General features: G+C 42.6%; 1 protein-coding gene across 1 annotated transcript in view; it reads right to left on the reverse strand.

Annotated features, from left to right (window-relative positions):
• Positions 1-20578, reverse strand: part of FAM135B (family with sequence similarity 135 member B) — a 1130658-nt gene that overhangs the window by 723750 nt on the left and 386330 nt on the right. The window contains exon 3 of the mRNA XM_069220795.1: positions 17291-17403. Coding sequence (XP_069076896.1) covers positions 17291-17367 — 77 coding nt within the window. The 5' untranslated portion in view covers positions 17368-17403. The remainder of the gene's footprint in view (positions 1-17290; positions 17404-20578) is intronic.

Raw genomic sequence — 20578 nt, forward strand, 5'->3', positions numbered from 1 at the left:
TTCGTAAAATTGATGATCGTGCAGTTTTTGGGGCATCATGGAAAGAATTAGAACAGATGGACGGGGATAGGGAACCTGCGAAAAAGCCATATCAGTTGATTCTAGATCTTCCTGCAGCCATATTAGTTAAGTTAAAAACGATTATTCCCCCTAAAAAGATAGATTGGACTGTTTTAGCGTCTTGTAAGCAAAAGGCAGATGAATCGGTCCCTGATTTCTTTACACGCTTTGAAGAAGCATTTCATGATTTTAGCGGTCAGTTATTGTTAGATGATACGGGCAGACATTTGTTTGTCGATAAATATGTCGCAAATCTGTTACCAGGAATAGCTAGTCATCTAAAAGCTAGTGAAAGTTCATGGACTACCTCTACTCCGGTTTCTCTTTGGACTATGGCTCAGTATTATGAACGTCAGGAATTAGAAGCAAAAGTTAGCGAGGATAAAAAGATTACAGAATTAAAGACGAAGGTTATGTTGGCTCAAGCTTATGGTCCGCCTTTTAGAGGTAGTGATAGAGGTGGACGTGGATCTTATGGTTCTTCTTACACTCGTTCGAATTTGTCTGTTGATCACTGTGCGTACTGTAAGAAATCTGGGCATTGGGCTACCGATTGTCCAGCACTACGTGTTCAGCAGTGTTCACGTGGTCGGGGACAAATGAGAAATCGCTCAGGATATTCAGGACCTAGAAGAAGCACGAATGATCATGCTAGGGTTGATGCTAATGTACGAGGGCAGGATGGGTTTAACACTTTTGATAGACAGAACCAATACCAGATGTCTAACCATGTGCAGCCTGATTTCCAAGATTCTGCTTATGCATAGGATTGCCTAGGATGGGGTAAGGAATCAGTTGAAGTTCCAGTAGATCAGAGGGGCCCCTATGTTACAACACATGTTTTGGGTTCTACTGATCAGTTTCTGGTTGATACAGGAGCTACTCGTAGTGCCTTGTCTAAATAATTGATTCCAAGGGCTCCCCTGTCTGGCTTAACCATTACATCGATAGGTTTCGATGGAACACCTTCCTCTAGCCCATTGTCACAACCACTTGCATTCCATGTTGATAAATTTACTGTTCCATGTCCATTTTTGCTTTCTCCAAATACACCAGACAATATTGTGGGTCTTGATATGCTCAAGTATTTCAGGGCTACAATACGATGCTCTCCTGAAGGGGTGCGTGTTATTTTGAATGATAATCATCCTGTGATGGAAAGAGTTTGTCTTGTTAAAGAGGATATTGCATTAGCTTCACTCCCTAGTACTTTGTGGGCTACTTCAGATACTGATGTGGGACAAATGATTATTCCACCAGTACATATTAGTGTCAAGGAGGGAGCTGTATTGGCACGTTTGCCTCAATACAAAATTTCACAGGAGGGCGAAGAAGAACTCACACGAATTGTGCATGATTTTATTGCAGTTGGAGTTGTTGAGGAAGTTCTGTATAAGGTTTGTAACAGTCGATTCTTCCTATTCTGAAAAAGGATACTGATACCAGGATTTACCGATTCATTATTGATTTACGAGAAGTCAATAAGATTGTGATACCACAATATCCTGTGGTATCTGACATCACGACACTTCTTACTTTGGTTCCCCTGACAGCAACGACGTTCTCTGTGATAGACTTGAAGAATGCTTTCTTTTCGATCCCTATTCATCCTGACAGCCGGTATTTGTTTGGTTTTACTTTGAATAAACGATCATTTAGATTTTGCAGAGTTCCTCAAGGCTATACGGAGAGTCCAAGTATTTATAGTCAAGCATTAAAACGACAACTTGATTTTTTTGTTTTGCCTGAAGGTGTGGCTCTCACACAATATGTCGATGATATTTTGTTGGCGGCTGATACCCCTGAGCAATGTGAAAAGTGCACTTTGTCCTTACTTTCTTTTCTTGCTTTACACCATCATAAAGTGTCACGAAAGAAATTGCAACATTGTAGACCAAATGTAACCTATTTAGGTCACCTTTTGTCTAAGGAGGGCCATGCACTTACATCAGATCGTATTCAAGCAATTTTAGACACACCAGTACCCTCTACTCAGAAAGATGTTTGTGCATTCCTTGGTCTTACTTCTTTTTGTAGGCAATGGATATTAGGGTTTTCACACATTGTCAAACCTTTGCTAGCACTTTTGACTAAAGATACTCCAATGCCCCTCCCATGGACAGATGAATGTGAGACTGCTTTCAGGCAGCTGCGACAAGCCCTTTTTTCAGCACCAGTTTTAGGTACTCCAGATTACATGAAGCCTTTTGCACTTTACGTACATGAGAAAGATGGATGTGCATTGTCAGTTTTAGTACAGACACATGGCGATGGGCAGCGTCCCTGTGCATATTTTTCAGCAGTACTTGACCCTGTCACTCGAGCGTTGCCTGGGTGTTTTCGTTCTGTTATCGCAACAGCAGTGTCAATACGTCAGAGTGAAGGGATAGTTTTGTCACATAAGCTGTTGGTGTTAGTACCCCATGCGGTTGATGCTCTTTTAAATCAAACAAAGACACAACATTTAACTAGCGCTCGCATAACAGGATATGAGTTGACATTGCTGGCTCGTCAAATTACACTGAAGAGATGTGCAACACTAAATCCAGCCACTTTGTTGCCATATCCGGTGACTCAGCCTCAGTCACAAGAAACACATGATTGTATATTCCTTACCGAAGAACAGACAAAGGGTCATATTGATTTAAAAGATAGGCCCCTTCTAGATGAAGACGGGGAATTGTGGGTTGATGGGTCTTGTTTGAAGTTGCCAGATGGTTTCAACCTCAGCTGCATATGCAATCACCACAATACACACAGTAGTGGAGACAGCTCGTATACCACAGAAGTCAGCTCAAGCAGCTGAACTAATAGCTTTGACACGAGCATGTGAGCTTCCTACTGACTTATGTGTGAACATTTATACAGACAGCCGCTATGCTTTTGGAGTGGCTCATGATTTTGGTTTGCCTTGGAAAGAGAGAGGTTTTCTCACATCCCACGGGATGCAGATAATGCACGGAGAATTAGTGCATAACCTCTTGACTGCATTGACATATCCAAAGAAACTAGCTATTGTGAAATGTAGTGCACACAAGAAAGTGACCGATAAGATAGGGCAAGGTAATGCTCTTGCAGACCGCGTAGCACGTGAGACTGCGATGCAGCGAAGTACTACTTCTATGTATGTAGTGAAGTCACAAGCTGAACGTTGGCATAATGCTAGACAAGATGTATTAGATATACAAAAATCTGCTTCTGTGAAAGAACGTGAGCAATGGTCTGAAGATGGAGAATTGGATGATGAGGGTTGTTGGCGGAATAAGCAGATGGATAAATGGAAATTGCCTATAGCTTTAGTACAACCTATGGTTCAGATGGCACATGGGCTGGCACATGTTGGAGCTTCAACAATAACAAAGTTGCTTACGCAAGTTTGGGAATATCCAGAAATTTCCAGTACAGCTAAGAGAGTAGTACAGTCTTGTTCGATCTGTTTACAATACAATCCTGGAAAAGGGACACGTACTCCTGCGGGAGGGTTTACTACACCAACTGCACCTTTTGAAGTTCTACAAATGGATTATATTCAGCTTGAACGCTGCAACACTTTAAAGTATGTCTTGGTGGTGGTATGTGCCTTCAGTAAATGGATAGAGGTGTATCCCACAAAGGATAATACTGCCATTACCACAGGGAAGGTGCTTTTGAAATAATTTTTCCCTAGGTTTGGTGTTTGCAGACTTTTATGGAGTGATAACGGACCTCATTTTGTTGGGGAAGTTATTAAGTATGTCCTGAAAGAATTAGGGATCAAACAGACATTCCATGCGGTTTCCACCCACAATCAGCAGGGTTGGTGGAAAGGTATAATGCTACTTTGAAGCTGAAGTTAGCGAAGATACAGGCTTCCACATCCTTAACTTGGCCGGATGCATTACCGTTGGCATTATTGTCTATTAGGTCAGTGCCACACTCTCGACTCGGCCTTAGCCCATATGAAGTGGTTTTCGGGAGGCCAATGAATATTTGGGGAGTTCCTAAGCCAAAATCTGTATATGATGTACCTTGTGTCCTGATGAATGATTATTTGGCACAGTTAACCGACAATTTGGTTTCTATTCATCAACAGGTTCGAGAAGCACTTCCTGACAGATCTACAGGTGAAGGCCATGAACTCCGACCTGGTGACCAGGTTATGATTAAGTCCTTTGAAAGATCAAGTAAGCTTGGAACCAAGGTGGCGAGGCCCAGAACAGGTGCTCCTTGCGACAAGGACAGCAGTTTGAGTGACGAACTGTAAGAATTGGGTCCATAGTACTCACTGCAAGAGAGTGCTACCTACCTTGGTGGAACCTGCTGTGCTGACCGATCATCGAGAGATTTTGACTACGGAGAAAGGCCGTGCTATATCACCTGACGAATCTGCAGAAGTCTTCCCGGACCATACGACTTCTGGAGTGTCGCGATATAATTTAAGACCTAGGAAAGAATCTGTTTTTTTTTTTTTTTAAACTGGTTGAGCTACCGCCCTGGGTTAGTGAAACGAAGAGCCAATGTGGTAAGGGGGGAGATCAGCCATGCATTAGAGTAGTGACACCCGTCTTGGCCCGTGGTGAAGAAATCAGCGGCTGCCCAGGGATAAGAGCTCCAACAATTGTTTTTAATTCATTTCTGAAAGGGTTGATTATCACTGTTGATAAAATGAATAACAAACTGATCATTAGTACTGTGGGGTTTGTAGTTGTTTTGGTGGTTATAGCAATAATCACCTGGTTTGTTGAAAAGAAGGCTCCTGCTCGTGAGTTTTTTGTTGCCACTACTCCAGTACCAGAGGATCACTATTACTTTACGCTTCCCTATCAGGAGCAGAAGCACCATCAATCGTACTTCAATCATACTTTCATTCAGATGTTGCATCATACTCATAATGCTACAAATACTACTAACTGTTGGGTATGTGGAATGATACCTGCGCATCAAAAGAAAGGAGGAACACCTTTCATTCCTCTTCCTTTTTCACACAATGGTTCTTATCAAGCTTGGTACATGCTTTTGTTTGCATCTGGAAAACGTACAGAGGGCAGACTTCTTTTTCACCTTAATAAAGTATGCTACCAAGACAAAGATGGGTATCCCCAAGCCAAAGGAACTAAATGGGAATGGGAAGAGTATTAACCGGACAATGTTTCAATACCATATGTCTTCACAAATATAAGAGACTTTGACAAGAAAGAACAATTTGTGATTTCTGTTACAAAAACTAAAGCAGATTTATGTATACGAAGCATTGGACGAATTCCAGTAGGGATAAGCGATTGTACCTTGATTTTAACTATTGAGGGTGTAAATAATAGTGGTTTTACAGCTTCACATAATACCTATTTTGTTTGTGGTAACTATGGATATTACCAACTACCTGTTGGGTGGTCAGGTGTGTGTTATGTATCTTTTCTAATACCCCTTGTGTTTTTGGCCCTTGCATCGCATCACCAAGATTTTAAACTGTTCAATGACATCATTAACAATAGATATAAAAGGGCAATAAGTACAAATGAGGTAGACCAAACGGATACTAGCCTGGAACAATATGTTGATTTTAATTTAGGGTTATTCCCCTTTGTGGGTGCTGCGTTAAAGTATATGATGCAATATCTAAATTGCATAAAATTGCTGCAGAAATCCACACAGAGACTGGTACTTGGACTTTTTCTGGATGGTTTTGGGCTCTTGTTTCCGCCTGGGGCTGGAAACTACTGACTATCCTATGTGTAATGATTGCAATATTTTTCACATACTGTATCTGTATTCAGTGTGGTCCAATGTTCTGCTCCATGTGTATTACTGCTTGAATGCCTACCAAAGAAAATATTACAGAAATGAAAGCACAACATATGTTAGATAAGGAAATAGCTGAAATGATGAGCATAAATATACAAGATGAATATTTAGATTATCCTAGAAAGACGAATGTCTTCAGCTAATGCTGAAAGGGTCGTCTGTTGTAGTTTAGCAGCGATTAGATTAAGCATTAGCAGAAGACATCTTGTATTTAGTAACTATTGTGAACATTTTGCGGAATCCATTTTGTATTCATGGCAGCCATTTTCTCTGCCACATGCTGCCATGTGCTCACCATGTGCTCTGTCCTACCTTTCTGTTAACTACTCTTGAAAATCTGCCTAGTGACAAGTCATATTTAGCATCTCCCACTTTCGCACATGCTCAGTAAGGTCTGCAGCTGTTAGTCCTTGAAAACTGTCAGCCCCTCCTACCTGTCGACTGTGCATTTCCACATGACCTTACATGTATGCAAGTCTTGCTTCTATAATTGTACCACCCCCTTTGAGCCCCTGCCTGGGTATAAAAGGACCATGCTCTCTCAGTTCAGTGTGCTACTTCAAACATTACCGAAGGGTGCTGTTTGAACTGTAGTACCACCTCATGAGGTTCAATAAACTTTGTCTTTTATTTCAGTTTCTGTGCCAACTTCTTCCTACATGGTCTGAGGACTTTGTGCAGAGAAAGGTGAACCCCTTGCACTAGTAGGCCTTGCTGAGGCTTACTTCAACAGTAGGAGAACCATCTCTCATACAGCTTCAACACCCATTTCTGTCTATGTGCTTTTTGATTTTAAAATGGTAGGTCTTACACAGACTAAACACGGTGCTAAATGAGTTGATCTTGTTGCATAAACGCTGACCCACCATTATTAAATTACCTTTGATTACCCAGAAGAGTGCAAGCGTCTTTCGCCGCCTGCGCCTTGATGCACTTAGGCCCAGATTTAAGAGGGCCTAGCGCCTCCTTGTCCCACATTAGTGTCATTTTTTTAATGTTAATGTGGTCCAACAAGGCCAAAATCGCAGTGCCCGATTTATAAAGTGGCGCAATGCATGATCTATCCTATTAAGGGTGGTGGCACACATTGGGTGCTCCTTCTTGATCAGCAGGGCCCAGCAATATGCATTGGAGCAGTGCTCCGTAAATGAGCAGTGGAAATGCATGGCAAGTCGTCACTGCAAAAATACAACATTCCCCATGGCCAACATTTAGGGTTCACCTGTGACCCCCTGGCTTGCCTCTTGCGACCAACCGGCAGTGCCTCTGCAACCCCTTTTCTAAGAAGTGGCAAAAGCAGTGTTGAGAGTATAGGGGTGGCTCACCCTTAAGAGCACAAGGGCTCCTCCCTTTCTATTTTCTTCCTACTTTAATTATACTTATAGTGAATAAAACTCTAGTGTTCATTATCAGTGTAATCAAAAATGAAGAACAAAGGGAGAGAACTAATGTTCGCCGGCAGACGAGGTAAGTAAAAATGCTTTTAAAGCTATGTTGTGTGGGCGTTTATGAGTGAGAGTGTGATAGAGCGTATGCATGTGGCAGGGTGAAAAGTGATATGATGGTCTTTTCTGTGATGTCATTAAAGTCAAAAGGTGTACAATGTCACATCCACCACCTATAGCATTTTGATGAATCAATATCTATGCTGCACACAAAAACAACTGAACAACACATAACATAGGCTACTTCTGGATTTGTTTAAGCAAATATGTCCCTTATGTCCTGGTTTGTTAAGACTGCATAGCACGTATGTTTATGATGTATGTGATTCAAATTCTATGAACCTTATGGTCAATCATAGTGAGTTTAGATTATATTTGTCTGTTTTTTGTCATAGCGGTGTCCTTGTCTCTTGGGAATTTCTTCCACAATGTGCTTCAAAAGGGCACTTTCTTAACCAGCGCTGTTTGGTAACAATACAAATATAACAATGATTAATTCAGAGCACCCTTATGAATTTTCAAGTACACACTGGTGAAAGTTAATTAAAAAGCAGAAAATATACCACTTGAGTTTTAAAGGACATCATGCCACAGTAACTGAATTACAAACAAGTTGCCATCAGGTAACTATTTTGCCAATAAAGAATATTATGCATTTCCTAGAAACTCCCATTAAGCATATGTAATCATTTTACGCTTGTTACATGAAATTCCCAAAATTACATCATTAGGCCATTTTGGCAGGGGAGAAAGGGAACAATGCAGATGACTAGAACGTGACAGCTGTTCTTCATGGCACTTATGTATTTTTGAACAATGTGTCAGTGTTAAATCATAGCTCTTGTTAGACCTGGCAGCCCTTGGTGTGCTTTTCCTGTACTTTCTTTTGCTTCAGACCCCCTGTTTTTGGATCCTGTGTTATAATTCATTTTTGCTGGTTTTGATACTCTGGGCACTTTACCAGTGCTAACTAGTGCTAAAGTGCAAGTGCTCTCTGTCTTAAAGATATTGGTAATTGGTTTTCCATGATTAGCTCATTTGATTTACTGTTAAGTCCCTAGTAAAGTGTACTATAGGTGCCCATGGCCTGTTAATTAAATGCTACTACTGGGCCTGCAGCACTGATTGTGCCACCCACATGAGTAGGCCTGTAAATATGTCTCAAGCATGCCGCTGCAGTGTCTGTGTGTGCAGTTCTGCACTGCTAATTCGAAGTGTACCCACTTGCCAGGCCCAAACCTTCCCTTTTACCACATGCACATCACCCCTAAGGTAGGCCCAAGGCAGCCCCTGGGGGGGTGCAGTGTATTTAAAAGGTAGGACATGCACTATTGTGTTTTACATGTCCTGATAGTGAAATACTGCCAAATGTGGTTTTCACTATTGTGAGGCCAATCACTCCCATAGGTTAACATGGGGATTGCCTTTAAGTATCTTTTAAGTGCAGTTTCTCATTGGGAGCAAATAAAGATGTGGAGTTTGGGGTCTCTGAACTCACAATTTACAAATACATATTTTGGTGAAGTTGGTTTTTAGATTGTCTGTTTGAAAATGCCACTTTTAGAAAGTGGGAATTTTCTTGCTTAACCATTCTGTGCCTTTGCCTGCCTGCTGAATACACATTTGGGTCAGACTGACAATTGGGCTGTTTGTGAATTCACTCCAGACAGGGACTCAAAGGGGGCTGAGGTGTGTCCTGCATATCCTGATGAGTCTTCCTGAGCTAGAGTGGGAGGGAGGAGCTGACACCTGTATTTCAAAGGGCTGTGCCTGCCCTCACACAATGCTGTCTCCAACCCCCTAGTGTGTGTCTGAGGCAGGGGAAGGAAGAGGCAGGGTATTGTGCACTACAAAGACTTTCCTTTGAAGTTTACCTTCTTCAAAGGCAGAAATGAATAAAAGTACTGGATCAAGAGGAACCTCAGCCAAGGAGCAGAGCTTGATGCATGAGGAGGACCTGGAACTCTGCCTGTTGCTTTGCTGTGCTGGCCTGCTGCTACTGCTTCTGCCTGAAGAGTGAGAGAACTGTACTTTGCTTTCTGAAATCTTGCTTGTGCAGTTTCTCTAAGGGCTTGGACTGAGCTTGCCCCCAGTCCTGAAGTCTCAGGGACATCAAAGACTTCATCTTCCAGTGCCTGGGTCCTTCTGCCGACAGTCCTGACTTGCTAAGTGGTGCCAAATTCAGTCTCTGGGCCCTTAGAAGTGGAAGATGGTAAGCTGCGGGGAGAATTGACACAGTGTCTGTCCCATGGTTGAAAATTTGATGCAGTGCCGGCCTCGTGGCTGGGGAATCGGGGCAGCACTGATTCTCAATGTGGACGCTTCGCACAGAGCATCAGAATTTTCCATGCATCGACCCTGGGTGTCAAAATCTTCCACATCACTGCACAGACCTGAGGCTGCTTGTCTGGAAATTGACACATCTCTTCCCTGCAAGGACAGAATCGATGCATTGCTTATCCGGTAGGGAAAGAATCGACGCATGGCCTCACTTGCAAATAAGGCATCAACGTATCTCTTGCTTTTCCTACGCACACTCGCCCATGCAACTTTATTTTTGATGCTACTAGGTGCTTTGTGCTAAAACACCGCATCCATTGATTTCTATGTATTAATACTCTTCTTACCTTAAAACGTCATATCTTTGCTTGTGTATGTTGGATTATTTGTTTAATGTATATAAATATTTGCTATTTTTCTACACTGGGGTGGAGTCCTTTTGTGGTGTTTTCACTGTGTTACTCTGTGTGTTTGTACAAATACTTTACACATTTCCTCCAAAATAAGCGTGGCTGCTTTTGCCAAGCTACCAAGGGGGTGAGCAGGGGTTATCTGAGCTGTGTATTTCCCTTACCGTGAATAGAGTCAGGATCTCTCCTTGGACAGTGTGCAAACTGACTACCAACTAGAGACCCCATTTCTAACAGCTCTAAATTTAGATTTTGCATAAGTTCATGTAATATTTGTGGACCTTTAATAACTACATGAAATCAAATGTTGTCATCTTTTCACACCTTTGAACTCCTTTACACATTTTTCAAGAAATGTAAAATATAAACTATAATAATAATATAAGTGAGCTGATTGACTTCAGAGGCCCAGTCAACATCCAAGCATGAAAATGTAAATTGTACAAATGTGTGCTTTTCATACGCTAACTTTTTCTTCTTTAGAATATTTCTAATAATCATTGTTAAGTTATTAGCTTTATTGGTTCTTATCATATTGATTGCACAATCATGACATGGCCTTTTTCTCAATATGAATCATGAAGCTATCAATGGAATTCTACATTAGCATACTGTATTGTCTGACAGTTAGCTGACTGAAAATGCATGCCTTTTATATGCACACAATTCAATCAATTACCCCTCGGCTCATGTCGCTAGGAAATCAAGCATAAAATCAAGAAAACATTCATCTTGCACTTTTCAATGAACACTGAAGCACTCCTTGTCTCATTCAGTCTTTATGCCCAAACTGTAAAACAATTCACATTGTGTTAAAGTAATGAAATAGCTTAAAGCTACTCCTCTCTTTCTGTCGCTACATGGTGCATGGAAGCCTTATTTAAGTCTTTACAAATATTTACTCTGGTACTTATGTATTGTGTGCACACTAGAGGCTGGATCAACACACTTTTTTGATTGCCGCTAGTTCATGTCCTGAGTTGTAATTGAAGGCAGTGTGTGGTGAAGACACATTTTTTACTATAGCATTATGAAATCAGGTTTCATACACCTGCAGGTGAAAATAATGTTTGTGCATAGTTGTGTGGGATTTTGTTGTGGTGGTGATGTGTTTTGTTATTTATGTGCTGATGTGAAGTTGTGCTTCGATCTTACAGTTTGTTGTGGTTGTGGTGTCGCTTTCTGTTTTGACTGTTTTGATGAGTCACATTTAAATTGTAATATGTGCTTTGTTGCTTTGTCTATTTTACTACACTATGTTCTGCTGTTTACTTTACAAGGGTCAAGAAATGCTGATACATTTCTAGTCAGACACAGCACATGAAAGTTTCCAGAACAAGCAACCACTTACCACAGTTGAGTAGTAAAACAGCATTGCTGCAGCACTTCAACTGCCTGAGATATCAGTCTGCCTAAAGCTAAGCTAGAGGCTATGGCTGTCTCTAAAATTTAGGAATCAGACAGGTGTTCATTAAGAGCAAGACTGAGCGAAAGCTTTGTCAATCGGGCCCTATGTTTTACATGCAATACATTATTATAAATAAATACAATATCCATTATAATTACAATTGGCCCAATTCACAAAGATTGTTGTATGAGTAAGCATTATTTACCCTTGTAGTACCCATTGGTTACATAGGAGTTTCAGAAGCAAGGCAGGAAAACACCTGGCTCAGTCCTGGTACTCAGGAGTACTACAAGAATAAGTAACTGCAGCCAGGCTGGAATACTGGGGCGAATTCTGAGGGAAGCAGTGTTAATTCCTTGGGAAGAATTAAGGGATAAAACTGGTGGCGCTCTGACTAGGTTTAAATATATTCAATTGGAAGCTTGCGCACAGTCCATTCGATTAACTCGGCGGGGGGAAAATCCCTTAGTAGAAGATCTTTTTAATGGCTCCTAAAGTAGCAATAAAGTATCAAGGTGGTACTGGAAGATTCTGGAGCTAATTGATGGTGACTTTGGGGAGGCACTATGACGAATGAAGTGGCACAGCTAGGATGGCACGAATCTATGAGAATGTGTTTTGAGGTAGTAAAAGCTGCTTCATTGAGGAAAAACCACTTGTATGTGATACACAGACCATACATAACTCTAGCAAAACTCACTAAAGTAAAGAAAGGGGAAGTGATGAACTGTGCTAAATGCGGTGCCCCAAATGCTACTGATATTGATATGTTTATGGCGTGTCTGGCAATTGCTGCATTTTGGTCTGAGGTGGTTGGAACACTGTCGCAGGTTTTAGGGAGGGAAATAACTGTCCCCCTCGTAATTTTTGGGAGACTACATGATTGGAAGGGCTGGTCAATAGAAATGAGGAACTTGCTCTTTTATGCTATTCTTTTGGCTAGAAGGGAGGTCTGCTCGAAGTGGGTTATGATTCCCCCCCATACACGGGAGATGGCTTGAAGCTCTTTTGAAGACAGCCAAATTGGATCTAAGGGTGGGGGGTCCCGAGAGGAGGCGGAAGAAAGAGAAGCTATGGGCTCCGCTTTTGGAGTGCCCCCCCCATCGATTCCCACCCTCTAGCAGAGTTGCCAAAGGTACACTACCCTCGGGTTATATTCCAATGATTCAAACCCCATTTTTAATCTGCCCCAGCCACGAGGGTGACCCCAAGTAGGCTGAGTGGGTGAGATGGGCCTCCTTGGGCTGCATGTCCACTCTTATACTTTTGGTCAGGGAGAGTGGAAAGCCTGTGGCTTGAACGTGTGACAAACTCTTGGAGGTGTATGAGGACTGAAAAAAAGAAAAAAAAAAAAAGAAAAAAAAAGTCATTGCAAAATCTTTGTGAACCAAGACTAATGTGTGGACTTATTATCCTAGGTTATGAAGGCAAGACATTGTAATACTCATATTTCTGTGCCTCTATTGTTTTTTGTGAGAATGTCAAACTGGACTATGTGGCCCACTTCATAATGGTTTTGCTTTAAGTAGCTGTAAATTACACCTGTATTATGCCTGTCTTACTCCTGCAAGGCAATTACTAAACAAAAAGTGATTTGAATGGAAAGCCACAGCTTAGTATTGTCACACTATGGCCCTTATTACGACTCTGCGGTCCTGGGACCGCCAGACTGGCGGTGGCGGTCGGACTGCCGCCAAAGCAGCGGTCCCGCCTCCACATTATGACCGTGGCCACCATGATCTGACCGCTGCCACCGCCATTTTGCTACCGGCCAACAGCCTGCGATGCTGGTGGTGCTGGTGGTGCTGGCGGCCTTAATCTACCAGGGCAGCGCTGCCCTAGGGATGATGCCCTGGGGATGATGATCCCCTCTCAGCCAGCTTTTACATGGTGGTTCGACTGCCATGCAAAGAATGGTGGAGACGGGGTGCTGAGGTCCCCATGGGGCTATGCATTGCCCAGGCACTTGGCATCGGCAGTGCAGGGGCCCCCATGGAAGACCCATCTTTCTTTTCACTGCCTGAATTATAGGCAGTGAAAAGTGCGATGAGTAGTGCCGCACCTGATGCACCGCAACATTGCTAACAGCTCGATTATGAGCTGGCGTCAGTGTTGTGGCCTGTTTCCCGCTAGGTCAGAGAGCAGAAAACCGGAGTGGTAGTTTTCCAGCCCAAAGAGTATGGCGGGCGGCCTCCACCACCCGGCAAACTCATAATGAGGGCCAGAATGTCTGGAAACATCACAATATCAAATGTTGAAACGTTTTAAACACTCACCCCCAGTCACAGATCTGGGTTTAATCCATGGTTATGTTGCTTCCCCTGTCACCCCGGTTTGGACCCAGCCATATGCAAATAGGTCTTGACCCTGCTTCCCACGGGAACAGTCCAGCCCAAACAGCTAAGCCAGGCCCTTCATGGACCGGAAACAAGCATCATGGGACCAGTTTCATGGCATTACCCTTCATCAGCCAGGCTAGCTTGAATCCAGTGATGCAACAAGCACTTAGGATGCACATAGCAACATCACAAAATAAAATGATGGACAGGATATTGAAATCTTTCAAACACTCACCCCCAGTCACAGATCAGGGTTTAATCCATCACTATTTTGCTTGCCACATCACCCTAGTTTGGACCCAGCCTTAAAATAGGAACATCAATTGAATAAAAATGCTGTTACAAAAAGGGGTGATTTTCTCTTTGACAGTCATTAAATGCAGTGTTGTCTCATGCACATTTTTGTGGATTGGCTAAAGTCTGATGGGATTTTACTATGTATGCCCTCATAATGCATACCCTGAAACAAATCCCTGTTACCAATTATTCCAGTAGTAGAAAAATAACAGGGATTCCATGTTTTTTGGAGAGTAACACGCAACCATTGTTTCTGAGTTTATTATTTCATATTTTCCCCATTGTTTCACATAGAGATTAAATTTATTGAAAAACTGTATTGTTAACTTCGACCTAGTCAATAATTCATTGTTCCAAAAGCATGGGTGTCAGAGTCTTGTACGTTACTTAGACTGATATTGCAGTCATAGGATCCACCACAAGGTGTCCTCGCATGCACTCCAGACCACAAGAACAAAAGCTTCCATTCTAGGAGTGAGTGCTTGAAAAATAAAGGTAGACATCTCCTGAGGTCAGGCATCCAGTCTTCTGGGAGAGGTATGGTGGGTTTCTTGGAGTGGGGGGGGGCTGATGTGCTCCTTGCTGTCTCAAGGAAGACCTACAGATGGATGATTCACCAATAAAGCATGTATGTTGAAGTAGTTTTATTATGAGACTTACTTTTGCTGTTAAATGTTTGAAGAGAGAGACTGCTTGTTTGGACTCCGCACTTAAAAATGTGTAACGTATATTGAGTTCATTGTTGCTTATGAATTCAGTTTGTACTTTTCAAATTTCAAATGATTAAAAGATAAATAATTAATATAAACCATTTCTGTGCAGAACTGTTCAGAGACATACGTGTAAAAACATGGCTTTTCTATCTAGACAACAAAACGTCCATATGGAAACCTAAATTGCATTTAATGTATTTAATCTGTGTTGCAGGAGGCTTTAAAATGTTAATTGAAGCTCAGTTAGATTCGAGGCCAAATGTAGTTCACATGGAACAAGTGAAGGGAAAATAATAACATATTTATTATTATCTTAGTTGTATAACATATAATATAGAGTTGCATATAGAGTAGACTCACCTTTCAAAAGTATTTTGTTGTTGAAGCAATTTACTGAAGAAAACACAGTTAAATGCTGGATATGGTTTAGAGAATCTGAAAAAGCCCCTGTAGTTGGGCAATTATTTTATGCAATGGAAATTACACTACCACCACACGTTCTGTTCTGCTTTTTTACCTGTGCTATTGAGCATGACAGGCGGCGTGAGTTATGCATTCACTGCCATTACCCAGCATGGTGCACTGAACAACATATGGGGAAAAATAAAAAAATAAAGGACATAAGTAGGCAGTGTGAGCCTTCCGGAACCCCGAGAACATTCTGGATCCCAAAGCAATCGCTCACTGAATTATTACCATTAACATTAAAACATAGTTTTATGCAGGATTGTATATCTTGGAACCTCTCTCCCTCCAGTAGACCTTCCTGGGGATCTATTGACTCTGGTAAGACTTGCAAATCCAGAAAAAAAATTAAAAACAGGATGTGGTGCACCTTAGCTGAGCTTGTCTAATGTTTACACATGGGGATTTGCCACCAGCAGGTGCTGGGCGCAGCCTCTGCAGCTAACCCCGTTGTTCATGCCCTTCGGCTGTTCGGCTAGGTTGGAGAAGGCCCCGCAGACATGCACAGTGGTGTTTAGTTACCTGCGTTGGATTGGGCTGTAGATTGGCCTTGCAGCCATGCAAAGTGGGGCTTGGATGAACGAGTGGGGTAACGGTATCACCTGCAGACCAGGCCCTGTGGCCAAGCCTTACTCAGCACTGACATTGGTTGTGCTCAGTGGGAGTTCGCCACTCACAGCAGGTTGCTTGCAGAGCCTGACAGTCAACTCCCACCGAGCACAACTTTTGGACAGAGTTAACAGCAGGGAACTGTCTCAAAGTTATCGTTCGTTATAACATCTTAACATACATTTAAAAGCACCTTAAAAATTAACTGAAAAACAGAAAAATTTATGTTACTGTTACAAGTTAAAACCCCCAAAAATTGAAATTCGAAAGCAATCAATAAACCACTAAACAAAAATGCAAGTCATAAATCCCGCACCACATTTAATGCATATGACCTTACAGCATGTATGCCAATAGGTAACATGGTAACATGGTAACATAGGTAACATGACCAAAAATCACAATCTAATGAAACAACAACTATACTCAAACCACTAAATAATACCACGTTCATGGACTTCTCTTTGATAGTTTTAGGGGACGTACAAGGGCCTAGCTACAGAGAGTGTGTTTCGGATGTTAACTGTCCCCTCACAAATGTATTTTCTGGGTTAGGTACAGGCGCTTCCAGTCAGGTATGCTGAGATCTCTGTCGGATTTCACCAGGAATTTTTTACATGCACACAGACAAAAATGCCCACACACACTCCCCCTCTCTGTTTTGAAAGTCCTCACAAATGCTGGTTATTACAAAATATTGAGCTTTCTTTCTTAGTTCCCCTAACAATCCGCATCCCCATCCCTTCCCACTGCCTCTTAGGCACCTCTCATGACCTCTGATTGCCAAATAATGCATTTCAACATAATATGCCCGACTGATTAGTGGGAAAATCTGAAGCTCACACCCCCCCAGTCTAGCATGCCATCTCTCATGTAATTGCATCTGTCACATGAATGATAACATTAAGAGCATTGACATTTGCATCTCTGTTGTGATAGTTAGGGATTTTGGTCCTAACCATAACTTTTGAATGTCAGTGTTTTTATGTTTTATACTTCTCAGTCCCAACTCTGTTTTACCAGCATTTTTTGTTAGGAATATGATTTTTAAAGATTCCACGAGCAAGAAAGGGGTGAGCCTTTCTCACAGCACATATCAATATGTAATCTGGAAAGGAAAGTGCTAAAATGCACATACAATACCACAAGAATAAGAATAGCATAGGATACAACTATATTGAAAACAGCACAAACAGCATATAAACAGACAATGCATCCGCAAGTTATTAAACAGCATGGCATATTTCGCTCGATGTGCAGTGCAGCGACTCAAATACTATTCCTATGTGACCAAACCTCACCAAGGAGTGACATAACTTTCATCTGATTACACACGCCTTGATTATTGGGAGTCCTGAATAAAGTGGCACATTTTTCATCTTCTCAATTCTCCTATACATCAGGAATAAACATGTAACATTTTCGTGCACCTTGTATATCACATCATAAATCAAGAATCTGGAGGTGTACGTCCATCACTCACCCTCTTTGGAAGAGATCCACATTGTGGAATTTGTGAAGTTCGACAGAAAACTCAACAGTCCCCTGCACTTCAGACATGATGGGTTGATTCTTTTCAGCTATTCAGCTCATCACCTAAACAGCCCAAGAAAGAACAGTATGATAGAATTGTTTAAGAAAACACACCGATTTTAAACATGTGAAAATAGTCTCTTTTGCTAGTTTAGAATGGGTATGCCTCCATAGCGCATTGATACAAGCAGGTTAAAAGGCGAAGGCTGGAGGGACGTTCAAGGTTGCAATAGTGTGGAGGTGAACCATTTCATAAATATATTTAAGGAATTGTTTGCAAACATTGTTGCCATAAAAGAGAGTAAACTATGCTTCTGTATAGTACATTTGTGTGTGGTTTAATATTCGTGGTTATGCAGCAACGGATTTGAGAGTTTGGTTATGGAGCCTAAAAACCCAAAAATATATATCTTGATATCTTTGATTAGACTACCTGAAGGCAGCGCGATAAGAGCGCACATTATCTTAACTTTAAAATCACAGATAACTCTGTAGGTGTCGGTGTTGCAAGGGCACCGCAATTTGTCTGTATGTGAAGGCTTGTGCATTGCCCCACATTAGCCAGCTGTTTGCAGTTAGTACAATAAAAGCAGGGCCGCTGGAAGCACTTGACAAAATTATGCGCGCACTTGACTAAATTATGTAGCCAAACAAGTTATGTGCACAGTTCAGCACGTTTTTGTTATTATTTGTTCATTATTTTGTCATTTTCAAAAAACATTAACACTGCCTGGCAAAGGTAACACCTAATTAGAAACAGTTTACCACACTCAGCAATAACCAAACTGAAAGGTGACTAGCCAACCTTTTCACAGGGCAAAACACTGCTCAGCAACCTGTCATGTCATTTTTTTGTAATTTTTTGTTAAAATTTTCAAAATATGCAGCAGATGATGGATTATGTGCAAATGAGGCAAATCCATAATTATAGGAAAGTGGGTTATTAGTAAGTGGGGTGTGTCCAGTCAATTCTCCTTAATCCTTGCTCGACTCCTGGAAGCCTGGCCAATGAGCAATCAGACTTAACTTGGAAGATAGGTACCATCCAAAACAGTAAATAAGTAAAAGATATAACACAACAGAAGTCCAACACCAATTTAGAAAAATAAGAAATATTTTTATTTTTAAAGTGACACCAAAACAACACAAATCCAAGTTTGGGGTGACCACAAGGGAGCGCAGGTTGGGCACAGGACCATGTTAGGCCTTCTGAGTATTGTACCTTATGTCCTTGATGCATGGTCTGCGTGACATTGCTTTGTGAGGCTTCATGTCATCTGGCATCGGTCCTGAGGAGCTTTGATGGCTGTGTTTTGAGGTTCTTGGTCAAGTTGCATCGTGTTCCATCAGTTTTGACAAAACTCTGCAGCATGGCTTTGCCAGGATTCACATCAATTTGTTTGCACTGCATTGCTTTCCATGAAGTTGTGTGGTGCAGCTTTGCAAGTCTTCACTTTGACTTGCGTCAGTTCTGTTGAAGCTGAGCAGTGAGGCTTTGCATCATCTTGTGTCGGTTCTGATGAGCTACAAGGGCTTCAATGGGAGGTCGTGCATCGAGTTGGATCATATTGTGTACAGGTTCCAATGAGTTTTCAGCTGTTTCTTGGTTCCTTTGGGGGGAGAAGTGGCGTCTAGCACTATCCAAGGGTTTAGAGGCTCTGGGTTGCCACTTGGCAGGGTTGGAACTCAATCTCCCACAATGTACTTGCACAGACCATAACAAGCCCAGTTACAACTAGTTAGGTACAATGTCCTTTCTTTGGCTTGGCAGGTACTTCCTCTTCTCTTTAGTGCCCGTTGCTGGTAGGGGAGTCCACTGTTTTCCTTACAGAGAAAGAAACAGTAATTTCTTTGTGCAGCATGTGAAATCTTTCACAGTGCAATCCTACGATCCAGCAGGGGAGTCCTTCTTTTCTTCTTCCTTTCCAGGCAGTGATCTAAGGAGCTCTGCAGAGCTATTTCATGTATGCCTCATTTCTGGGCTTGAGGGACGGAGGCACTCTAATAGGAAGTAAGTTAGCCCCAGACCTCTTCAAACACACTCAAACCCAGTCAGGGAGCAGCTTGACTCAGCTTCTCAAAGGCTGCCCAATCAGAAGAGACTGCTACAGGGCTGCTTTAAGTAACCAGAGGATAGAACGTTGTGAGACTACTTTCCTGTAATAATTATATTAATCCGACCTTGACATGTTGTTGGATGTGATGTAACTATTAATTTGATACTTAAAATGACAAATCTAGCTAGCAGCAATCCAAAGGTAGACTTATTCTATTTAATAAACCCTTCCTTAAGGCTGCCTATAGTGCTGAAAGCATTACAACAGAGAAAATGAATTTGGCTGTTTTGCCCTATCAGGGGATCTTGTATATTGTTCCTGTTTTTAATAACTATGGGGGTCATTCCGACCCTGGCGGTCCATGACCGCCATGGCGGAGGGCGGCGGAAGCACCGCCAACAGGCTGGCAGTGCTTCCTGGGCTATTCTGACCGCGGTGGTAAAGCCGCGGTCAGAAAAGGGGAACCGGCGGTTTTCCCCTGGCCCAGGGAATCCGCCATGGCGGCGCTGCTTGCAGCACCGCCATGGGGATTCCGACCCCCTTCCCGCCAGCCTGTTTCTGGCGGTGTCCACCGCCAGAAACAGGATGGCGGGAACGGGTGCCGTGGGGCCCCTGGGGGCCCCTGCACTGCCCATGCCACTGGCATGGGCAGTGCAGGGGCCCCCTAACAGGGCCCCACAAAGATTTTCACTGTCTGCTTTGCAGACAGTGAAAATCGCGACGGGTGCCACTGCACCCGTCGCACCCCTGCAACTCCGCCGGCTCCATTCGGAGCCGGCTTCCTCGTTGCAGGGGCTTTCCCGCTGGGCCGGCAGACGGCCTTTTGGCGGTCGCCCGCCAGCCCAGCGGGAAAGTTGGAATGACCGCTGCGGTCTTTTGACCGCAGTGCGGTCATTCGGCGGTAACCGCATAGTGGCCGGCGACCGCCGCCCGCCGCGGTCAGAATGACCGCCTATGTGCCCTACCCATGGTGCACCTATGACAGACGTAGGTGGTGTCCTATAAATAATAAAAAGGTAGTTTTGTGCTTTTGAAGGTCTTTGAATTCCAAAGTCGAATTTGGACACAGTTGTATTATAAACCAAGCCTGCAAGGCAGGTATGGCTTTACATTGACATCAGGTACCACAGCAGTGTATACCTAAGTGCATAAATGCCAATAGGCTCTCTATACCTATAGAC

This window comes from Pleurodeles waltl, chromosome 2_2 (genome assembly GCF_031143425.1).
Source record: "Pleurodeles waltl isolate 20211129_DDA chromosome 2_2, aPleWal1.hap1.20221129, whole genome shotgun sequence".
Classification (NCBI taxonomy): domain Eukaryota; kingdom Metazoa; phylum Chordata; class Amphibia; order Caudata; family Salamandridae; genus Pleurodeles; species Pleurodeles waltl.